General features: G+C 45.9%; 1 protein-coding gene across 1 annotated transcript; it reads left to right on the forward strand.

Annotated features, from left to right (window-relative positions):
• Nucleotides 1-1123: 1123 nt before the first annotated feature.
• LOC119377249 (uncharacterized) lies at nucleotides 1124-5042 on the forward strand (the record flags this gene model as incomplete). The annotated part of the gene is made up of 3 exons (XM_037646810.2): nucleotides 1124-1325; nucleotides 1675-2763; nucleotides 3498-5042. Coding segments are annotated over 3 exons (1500 nt in total), but the record flags the coding sequence as incomplete, so codon positions are not given.
• Nucleotides 5043-11417: the final 6375 nt, after the last annotated feature.

Consider the following 11417-nt stretch of genomic DNA (forward strand, 5'->3'; position numbering starts at 1 on the left):
TCACGAAACACTTTTACAGCTGGAATAACAGCTGAGCTAGTTGGTAACTATTCATTCAAGTATTGAAAGTATTGAATGACTACTTTTACCTGGGGCGGAGACAGTACGCTCCACCACACAGAAAATTAACCAGACCACAGGCTCTGACACTCAGGCTACTTCAGGTTGGGTCGTACCCTAACCCCGCGCTGTTGCAGAAGATTTATCCGGAAGTACAGCCAACTAATGCACGTTCATTACGCGTGGATATAGCCAACCTAGAACATATGCTCTGGTGGTGCCCCGCGTTACGCGGCGGCGAAGCCATCACGCCGTCCAGATAGGAGGCTTTTATTACGAGCTCCGCACTCGAAGAACAGCTATGGCAGTCCAACGGGCCCGCGACGCAGCAGGGAGACTTGGTCTTCCTGTTCCGACGTGGGAGCAGTCCGCAACGTGCTAGAGCGCGTTCCGAGGGACCATAATAAAGTTTTTCCATCCATCCATCCTGAATTGGCTAAAGGCTGTTTTGACCGTATTACGAGTATGTGACCAGTCTCATATTACATATCAAGGCGTCGTCATTTCCTTCTTAAAATCTCTGATCGCGATTGAGTTTTGGAAGATAACTTGGGGACGGAACTTTGCTCTTTGCGAGTAAGTTCACAGTCTTGTTAAAACTGCATCCGTCCCTGCCAGAATTTCCTCACGGTAGTCCGTGAGGCATTTTTAAAAGATATTATTGGAATGAAAATAAAAGAAAGGTGTAGAGACCCTATAATGTGACTTTTAACATGATGGTAACAACACTAGGAAATTTATTGTCTGATATGGAGAAACAACGTTACATTTTCGAAGATTTATAGCAGGTCGTGGAGCTCGTTGGAAACAGTAATTAAATTCAAACGCAGTTCTCGAAAAAAACCAGAAGGTACGCTATCTTGAGTCCCGCTTTAAGTGTATGCACGATTCCAAACACGTTCGCGAATCCGCGATATGGATTGATTTTATCGGGTACATAGACGAGGGAGATACATAGAGTGAAATGCGTGTGAATTATGAGATCGTAGCGCGTTTCGCCAACGCTACGGCAGTTACCAACTGTGGGCAAGTCTTCGACACTGCTACGAGACGCAGTTGATCTAAAAAAATACCTGTTCTTATAGATGTTGTGCTATGGCATTGTCGTTTGGTGGTCGCAGGTCCTATCGCGGGCGTGCTCGCGAGGTACATCCCAATATGGAAGCTGACGGTGTTAGGATGCCTCGGTGGATCTCTGGCCGTGTGCGTTTGTTACTTCGCACAGTCGATGCTCTTCCTGGACGTCTTCCTCGGCGTCACTCACGGTGAGCAGCTTTCTTTTCCTTCGTCGGCCATTGATCCAGCGCTCATTAACTGCAAGAATCAAATGCAAATGCAAAAGCGATGCATATATACTGAATCCTCAGTCATATGGTGTATGTACCGACGTCATCAAGAACGCCATCTTGTTGGAGAGTCAACACAGTGAAGAACTTCGACTTTTCTCGATCTGTTTACCCCAGAAACGCAGTGGGAGCTGACAAACTTACAAAAACATGTCGTACGTTGACGTCGCGTGAACGTTCCCTATACACAGCGCGCGTATGAAAGCAAACAGTCCGAATGAACGCGTGCCACCATCCTTATTTGCTCTTCTCATTGTCTTAAATGCAGGAACTTGCATCGGCCTGCTAGCTCTGTTCAGCGTCGTGATAAACCAGCACTTCCACAAGTACCGCGCCATGGCGTCCGGCATCAGCAATGCTGGCTTCACGATCGGCGGCCTCATCTTCCCTCCGGTCATCCAGTTGCTCGCGGACCACTACGGCATTCGTGGTGCTCTCCTACTCGTCGGCGCCCTCATGCTCAACTCAGTGTCCGGAGCTTTCCTGCAGCGCAATCCTCCGAAAGCGCAACCGGAAGCACCTCCGCCACTCAAGGGTGGTGAAGCCAACAACACCGGTGACATGGTGCAAGATCCGGAAGAAGGAGACGCCATGATAAAAATTTGCGAGGAATCTGGAGATGCCAGCTTTCGGAGAAGCGTCTCAGTGGCCAGCGATACCGAGTTTTCCGATGTGAAAGACGGGACTCACGGAGTTAGCGAAGCTGACGGAGTTCATCTCCAAATGAAGAATTCAGCGGCGAAGGACCACGACGTAGACAGTGATGAAGAAGGCGACGACAACGTGAAGTTGCGAGCGCTGGACGCCCAAGGTTGCAGCCATCCAAAAGTTTTTAGGAACAACACGCCTGCAGTCACAATAAAGAAAGGCGCATCGAGTCGCGAGAGAAGTCCACTGCTATCATTCTTACTGTTTCCGGCATTCTATCTAATCTCGTTTTCGTTGTCCATAATACTCTTCAATATGAGCACGTACATGACTGTAATTGTCGACTTTGCTGTGGACCGTGGCGTTTCCAAGTGGAACGCCGTGTACCTGATATTCGCCTACGCCGTGGCTGACCTGCTGGCCAGACTGGGCTCCGGCTGGATTACCGACCGAAAGTACCTGCTCAAGAGTACCATGATGGGCTCTCACTTTGTGCTGTGGGGTGCATCGCTCTACATGATGCCTCAGTGCAGCCAGTACTACTGTCAGGTTGCCCTGTCCGTACTGTCGGGCTGGTGCAACGGCTCGACGCTAATACTCATCGCGGTGCTCTTCATGGAATTGGTGGGCATCGACAAGCTCGGAGTCTGCTTCGGTATCGCGACGACGTTCGCCGGCCTCCTGGGCCTCGCGAGGCCGTCGCTTATAGGTGAGCTAAATCAGCTTACACTTTCACACTCTTCGTGGAGTTTGAGCCATGCGCGAACGAGATGCGCAGGATGAAAGTATCAATATCAAGAGTGAGGAGGAGCCAACGCCCTCTAAATACCGAAAGGCCCGGCCGCTTTGGGCTGTGACGTCACGCTCGAGGGCCGGGAATCTATGAAAACCATTCTCTGCAAAATCTGTTAGGTGATTGAGTCATTAAATTGAAAATTAATGAACGCAATATTGCTGTTACATACAGCGGATAGCCAACACCGGCGAAACTTAGTCGCACCAGAGTCGCACGTACGAATAAGGGACTATTCACTTCCGTCTATATTGGGGCGATATTCGATTTTATTATTGGAAAGTGTCGAATATTCGCACTTCCCTAAATCCATTTCTTACCCCAAGCATCTCTATGATGACAAACACTAGTCTTGTTCTTCATATTTATATTGAATAGCGCCGGGCGAACAGGGACGCAAGAACGACACACACTGACACAAGGCGCTTATCTCGTTGTGTGCTCTTGTGTCCTTGTGTTATTTGTGAGTATATGTCATCACTGTACATACGATAACACCCGACACCTGGAGTAGCAGGCCAGGCGATGAACCGGGTTAACATCTCCGGGGTAATCGTTAAAATATTGTTATCTATCTATCTACCTATCTGTTCGTCGTGCGCTATTACCAACACGGTCAAATTTCAACTTTACCGATCTTGTCTCTGCAGGTTTCTACAGAGACACCCACGGTGACTACGAAGGTCTTTTCGGCCTCATCGGTGGCGTGACGTGGGCAATGTCCCTACTGTGGCTGTGCTATTACGCGAAAGAACGGTGCGCGTCACATACAAAACATGAACGTTCGTGGCGGACTTGGCCAAAGCTGGCGGCGATCTTCACATCGGAGGAAAAGAGCCGGAGTCGTGGACGAACGTGATTCGCCAGAGCTCTTCATTCTTTTCTCTCGCTCGCTCACGTTCACCGGTGAAACAGAATGCATCATCTTCGACCACCAGTTGTTGCCTTTGTGACGTTGCGCACTAATGGTGCATTCGACTGGTCGTCTTAAAGCGCAGTGGTAGAGCTAAATGTGCATTCATTCAAGGAGAGAGTATGTGTTGCCATATTAACATGAAGCATAGGAAGGAACGGAAAGAAAAACTGAAAGTCAGGTAAATTAGCTAGGACTGAGCCTGGTTGTTTGTCCTGCATTGTGGGAAAGTGGGGAGGAGAAGGGGAGGGACAGGTGGGAGATGTATGTCTGTGAGATAGTCAAGAGTTCGTGAGCACTGAAGATACCGACGTAATGTAAGTTCTGAGCACTTTGTCACAGATTGTAGCTCAAGAATTCCTTAATTGTCCAAATTCTGAAATGACATTACTTCCGTACGATTGCGCAACTGATGTAATCGTACTGAAGTAACGGATTTCCAACTTGCCTAGAATGCTGCTCCCATGAAAAATCTCAGGAACGCTTTTGCGACTTCCTGAAGCCGTGACACGCGGGTCTTCATTCTTGATAAAGAAGCCAAATTATCTCTGCTAGCATGGAGGGTACCGTACTTGGAACTCTGACAGTACCGCCATATTGCATACTAAATTGGGCAATTTTTGTGTTTTCAGCCAATCAGACAGGGTGTAGGGCCAAGCGAGCCGAACAGGGCTGACAGTATCTCGCGTTAAGCGATTGACGCCAGAGCTATCTGCTTCGGGACAAGAACATTCTGGAGAAAAACATTCCCTACATGATGAGGCCCATGTGTCTGCTCCAGCAGAAGTTTCCAAGATGACTAAGCACATTGAAATGGGAACGCCAAGGTTTTTTTCCCAGCAAGGACCGTAGGGAGCGTCCACCTTCAGGAATCACTGGGTTGCAAAGCGAATGGTGTCAGTAACTGGTCCTTACCAGTACCGGTAATTCGTACAATGATAAACGTAAAACTTTCAATGACGAGAGAGAGGGAGAATAAACATCTTTATTTGGAAGGTAGCTTAGGAGAGGCGCCCTTAGTCCAGGGTGCCTTGAGCTCGGGCAGCGTCCTGGGCTCTCGCGACCAGCCTTAGCTGATACTTGCGGTTGGAGAGGGCCAAGACTCTCTCCAAATTCACTTATTTCTCTCCTTCTCTCTTAAAGGCATACCACACCAACGAGCTTTTGATTGCTTAGGTGGTAGTGGTGGGCTAGTTGGTTCTACATGATCTTGGGAGCAGCAGCGCAAAATTTAAGAATACGTGAACAGACGAACAAAGATAAACGCAAAACTTGGAATATGATTAAGCTTCGCCTTCAAGAGTAGAACGCGATAGCATAATCGGGCCCCGTGCGCATCGCCTTCAACCGTGCCACAAAGAAAGGAACGTTTGTGCCCGAACACTGGTCGTTCCAAACTATCCTATAACACCTACTGAAAGTGTAGTTCCGAAGTACCCACTAGGTCATAATTCTTCCTTTAGCGAATTGGCGCAGTACCAACTACGCATCCGTAAGGTGGCACGCGCACCTGCGCAGCTGCACACTTTGTAATCGGTGGGCAGCTTTAAATTACCCACTCGTTGCACAATTCATTTATTTTGACGCCTGGTGTGATTCTACGATTGTGCCCCGCAATATTACTTGCGTTATGGGGATTGCATCCAGTACATGACATTCTTATAGCGTTTTTTACGAAGCAGATTCAAGCACTGTCGTGGCTCCGTGGTAGAGCACCTACTTGTCACGCAAAGGCCTGGGTTCGATTCTCACCCGTACCGAATATATATATATTTTTTATCTATCTTAAATTTTCGCTCACAGACAATGGCGATTTTTCGCTCACAACCAACGACGCCGACACCAGAATTTCTGCGAAACGAGCTCTTTAACGCTATCGCGTTAACATAGGCGCATATCCAGGTAAGCACCCCTCTTTATTAGCAGCTGTGTTGTGTATATCTTTGTTTGTCTGTCCATGCTTTCTTATATTTTGCGCTGCGGTTCTCAAGAGCTTTTACTGATGAGAGATAAGTGAAATGCTAGGCTGCGGCTCATGTAAAACTTGACTGGCTGGACGGCACACGTATACACTGATGGATCTACCACGTCATGTATCTCCGCTGCAGCCTTTGTCATCCCGCAGATGACCATCGCTCGAAGTTTCAAGTTAGATCTCAAGACCACATCAACTGCCGCGGAACTTGTTGCTATTCGCGAGGTGATACGATTCACTTCTGCAGAGCCCGCTCGTAGATGGACGATATTCTGCGATGCCAAAGCTGCTCTTCAAACCGTCGATTGCGCCATGAGACAAGGCCCGTATCATACTTTATCTATAGAAATTGCAGAGCTTCTTGGCATTGCTACGAAAAATGGACATCATGTAGCATTCCAGTGGATACCTGCTCACTGTGGTGTAATGGGGAATGAAGAGGCTGACGCTGAAGCTAAAACAGCTTTCATTAAAGCCCCGGAATTGTGCACTGCGTTTTCGCGAACAGGCACTAACGCCTTACTTCGGCGCGTAATGCGCAGCTCCACCTTAGAGCATTGGAACAAACCAGAACGCCGACAAAAGCGGCTGCATAAATGGGACCCAGAAATGAAGTTCCGCATACCTCACAAACTAAAGCAAAACATCACATGCATGATTCACCGCATCCATCCTGGCAGTGGCGTACCAACTCGTTCGCGCGTGGGGGGGTGGGGGGGGTGGGGGGGGTGGGGGGGGGGGGGGGGCTGGCGTCGCTCACTCTGTCCGCCGTGTGTGTGTGTGTGTATATATATATATATATATATATATATATATATATATATATATATATACTTGATTTGAGGCGATTTTTTATATTCATAGAGCTGATCAGATGACTTGCTTTTCAAAACTGTTTGTTTCAAACCAAGGAAGAATCGGCACAAGCAGATTGTGCAGGCTGGGCCGCCCTATACCGCGACAGCACAGCAGTGTTTAATAACATTTTGGAAATATTACCGGGAAGTTTAAAAAGTACACCCAAATTTAACCTGATCATCTGAGCATTCCATCAGCAAACTTCCCAGTCTCAGTTCGGCGTTGTAGATGCGATGAGTATGAAGAACCTGCTATGACTCTAGTACCTTAAATTCTCACTTAACAAACAAAACATGTGGCTGACAAAGCAAGGAGAAAGGAAGTCTTTAGGATAAGCCGAGTGCCAGTTTCTTTACTGTTAGGTCCCTATAATATGAAGTCTTTCTTAAGAAGAAGACCGAGTTCAGTCGATTAATACTTAAGCAAACCACACTGAGCTGGTTGTGTATAGTTATAAGATTATAAATGACTACGAATTTATATACTAGGTGTCGTTCCTTGCCCTCCTACTTTTCCCAGCTTGGGCGGGGGTGGACGAGAAAGCGGTGAAGTGGCCCTGTAGTCCTCCCCTCTGGTTTCTCCAAGTAAATAGCCTACGTAAACTGTGTAAGCTCAAATTTTCCTTGAAAAAATGTGGGCCACTATAACGTTAAACTACCCCGCATTGTTTCCTTCCGTATAAGTCGTTAGCTGTTAATGACTGGTCGAAATTTTCTGGGTCATGCTCACAGCACCTGCTCGTAAAACGACGCAACAAATGACGCTTAAGTGATCCACCGCGTAATTACCACGTACGCATGACTGCGTAAAAAATAATAATAATGAACTATTTTCAATACGGCGTATTGTTTGTCATTGATTCTTCGCTATTCGTCAAAATTTTTCAATGTGCCATAAAATCGCCTCCAATTGTTACGCGACGTCACAATTCTGCGAAAATGAAGTGTGCACAATAAGCAGCACATTACTGTGCTGAACAATAACTCATTTTTTCCGGAATAGCCAGACAGTGTCTCTTTCTGAACGTAATTTAAGAAGGCTGCCCGCCAATCACATTGGCAGCGGCTGCTTATAGCAGCGGGCGAGATGGATTCATATGTGTATGGTAGATACTTTCAGTTGTAGTATAACGATGCTGATCTGTTTATGCGCGTGTACAACTCTCTGTGAACTCATCGTTGCTGACAAAGAGGTAGAGAACGAACTAAACATTATTAGGAACAGACACAATTCTTTGCAGGTAGGCAGCCTTCTTATTCAAGAAAACCGTGGACGCTGATCTTCACCCTGGTGAGGTAGATCAAGTAACGGGGCAAACTTGAAAGCTGGGCTCTCAATGTACTCGAGTACACTGGCTTGTTACAAGCCGCCACGATCGCTGCAGGCTACAGTATAATAAGCCAAGTGAAGCAGGCTTTCGGAGACTAAAGTCGGAATCTATATTAGCTGTCCTGGCTATAGGCACAACTAAAATACTGGGCACTTCTGCACACTCATCAACTTACAGCAGCTTGAATATGCAGCAGTGGCAATGCTGTTCGTTTTCAAGGAAACTGAATTTCCTGAAAAAGGAGAGCGTTTGATCGGGCTGTAAAATGTTTACTGGTTCCCGCCCTTATTTTTGTCACGAATTAGTCAAATTCCAGACCAGGCAGGACAAAATAAAATCATGACAGATCGATGTATTGTTATAGAGCCGCTGCTGAACGATAGCCTCCTCTGCAATGCTCGAGCGCAAGACACACAAACGTAGAATAGGCAGCCCGCACCGCAGGTAGCCTACAGTGCGTGGTCATGACATACGGAGGACAGTCGTCACAGCAGAATTGTAGGACAAGTTTTTTACAAAATTACGTTATTGCTGCGTTCAAGTAAAACTTTGCCTGACTTGTTAGTTTCCCAGTCTGCAGCCGACAGTAACCACTGTCGAAAGTGGGGGGGGGGGGGTAGCGCCCCCCTTGCCCCCCCCCCCCCCCTCGCCAGATACGCCTATGCATCCTGGTGTGGCATTCACAAGATGTTATGCCCACTTGAGTGGCTGCAGTGACACAGGTCCCGATTGTGGTCAGTGTCAGTTACCAGAAACACTTGAACATATATTTTGCGCCTGTCCAGCGTACGCACGAGAACGTCAGAAACTGATTTCCTCGATTGGGCAATGTCATAGTAGGCCATTAACCGATGAGGTTGTGTTAGGTCCTTGGGCTGACGTCAGCAGCACAAATGTGATTATAGAAGCCGAAGTGGCCTTCTTACAAGCCACTGGACTGGATGGACGTCTTTAGATATGCCTCAGCGTAACGGGACTATATTCTCAACTCCCTACCTTACCATCGTCATTCATCACTCTTTCGCTCACCTGTCTCCCCTCCCCAGTGTAGAGATAGCAGGCCAGATCAAACTGTATAGCACATTGTAAGAAAGAAACTTAGCGCAATTTATAATTTCCACAAAGCATTCACAGAATCGCACACGCACACACTCAAGACACACACACCACACACAGCGCTTTCTTTCTTACAATATGACGAGTTACCAACTAGCCCAACAACAAGTTTTAATAAGCTGTATAGCACAGGCCGACATCTCTGCCTTTCTGTAATTAAATTATCTCTCTCTCTCTCTTGACTGGGATCATCATAACGAAAATTTGTATCCAGGTAAGCACCCTTGTTCATTATCGCAGTATATGCTTCAACACTGCCTCTCGCAATTGTTGTAGCGCTGCTATGACACTGTGAAACGACCGTTCCGAACATGCCACAGTACTTCCTTCTGATTGTGAGCAGATTTTCAGGAATGTTCTATTGTATACGTGAGGGGGCTTCCCCATTGGCCGTCTTATGGGCCGCCGGCTAGTCTTCATGGCGTACAATGTGAAAACGAAAAGACCATCTCAGCGATACACAATGGCGGACGGCGTTTTGTGAAAAAGTGGTTTTGTGAATACGATCCTTAGTGCACGTTTTTATTATACAGATGTTGGCGATTTTGTACGGTGTGTTCTTTTTTAGACAATACAGATTTTTGTAAAAGTTCAATCACAGTCAGGATTTTGCCATTTTCGCACATGATCGAGGCGCGGAAATACTTTTGCGCAGCTGAAATGACGTTGACGCGATTAATTAACAAATAATTGTTAATTAACTTTTTAATTATTGACTTGAGTGCAGTTGTTTATGTTAGAAAGTTGTAGTGCATGATAATTTATGGCATACCCAGTTTTTAGAAATCGCAAAAGTTGCACGTATAGTTCGAGATATTCGTCATCGAATTTCAAGGCCGCAATCGAAACTGATCGCGCCCGGCGAGCACCGGGTTATATATATATATATATATATATATATATATATATATATATATATATATACGCGCGGATCGTGGGTTGTTGGAACGCGGTGCGCAGTATGAAGAATAAACGCAGGATTTCTAGATATATCGGTCAAGATTCACTTTCACGGTCGTATTATCCAATTTTGGGCAAAAATGTGATCGTATTAAACGCATGAAAATGCATTATTTCCAAGGAATGTTAGCCGGGAATAAAACAAAAACGTGCTAGGCTGAAAAACATATGCAGACTCGTATCAACGAGACTCCACTGTGTGTATATATATACACATATATATATATATATATATATATATATATATATATATATATATTATATATATATATATATATATATATATATATATATATATATATATATATATATATATATATATATATATACAATATAAATTAAGCGTTAAGAGTGGTGTTTACGATGATCACAATGCAGTGAAGCCAACAGTCTCTATAACTGAACAAATGCTTATGAATGCTATACAAATACATATATATTATACCCAATGTCTTTCGGGCATTAATTGAACCTGTCAATCCAATCAAGCATTAAAAGAAATTATTTTGGGAACGATTTTTCAAAAATAACTCTGGATGTAAAGGCTTAAATATATGTGAGCCCAAAGTAAGTAACATTAGCTGACCCACTGAATTCAGAACCTCAAACACGACAATGCCATATTTTATTTTCACTACCACTTGCCTAATAAAGTAGGCAACATATATGCGTCTTTGCAATTACAGACTTGTGATGCACAACTAAAAGGATGAAAATTGAGTGGCAGACTAAACAATCCAAGGTGAACCATTACTGAATCACGAGCAGGTAGCTGCACACTCGGGTGCCTCGTGAAACAGTATGCAGTGCCAAGACGCGCTGTCGAACAGGGTGGTGACCCGTGGTTTCAGGAGGCGTTGCCCGTGGCCTTTAGTGTCTCAGTGTTCAGCAGTACGACGATACCTGTTTTCATCTGTTTTGCTGACACCCCGTCAACCAAACATTCGCGATTAAATCATTATTCGGAAAATTGCAGAGTATAATTTCCCCGCACAAAGCACTACTGCCAAAAAATTCAACTCCAGCACTTGTCAAATGGGTGCCGCAGTGCCACCGTCGGACTGCCGAGGGGGGGCCGGGCCCCTCCTTAAAAAATGGAGGGGGGGGGCGGACCTCCCCCCCCCCCCCGCACCCCCCCTGACTTTAAGCCCTGGGGACATCTGTACGTGGCGCCATCTCTCGGCGGCAGAAGCGGCGTCCTGTCGTAACTGAATGGGAAACAGGCGAAAAAAAAATCATACCTCTTAACAAAGCTAGTTATAAAAAACGACTCGGGAGTTCTATACAGCCGATACTTACTGGAACACGTTGGTAAAATTGGAGTATCGTACTGCAAAACGTGTGGCTTCCCAGGACAATTGAACAACGCCCATTAGAAACACAAGGGGCCCCATTGTAAAATTTGAAACACTCTGGGT

The sequence above is a fragment of the Rhipicephalus sanguineus genome, unplaced genomic scaffold, assembly GCF_013339695.2.
Source record: "Rhipicephalus sanguineus isolate Rsan-2018 unplaced genomic scaffold, BIME_Rsan_1.4 Seq424, whole genome shotgun sequence".
NCBI classification, from domain to species: Eukaryota; Metazoa; Arthropoda; class Arachnida; order Ixodida; family Ixodidae; genus Rhipicephalus; species Rhipicephalus sanguineus.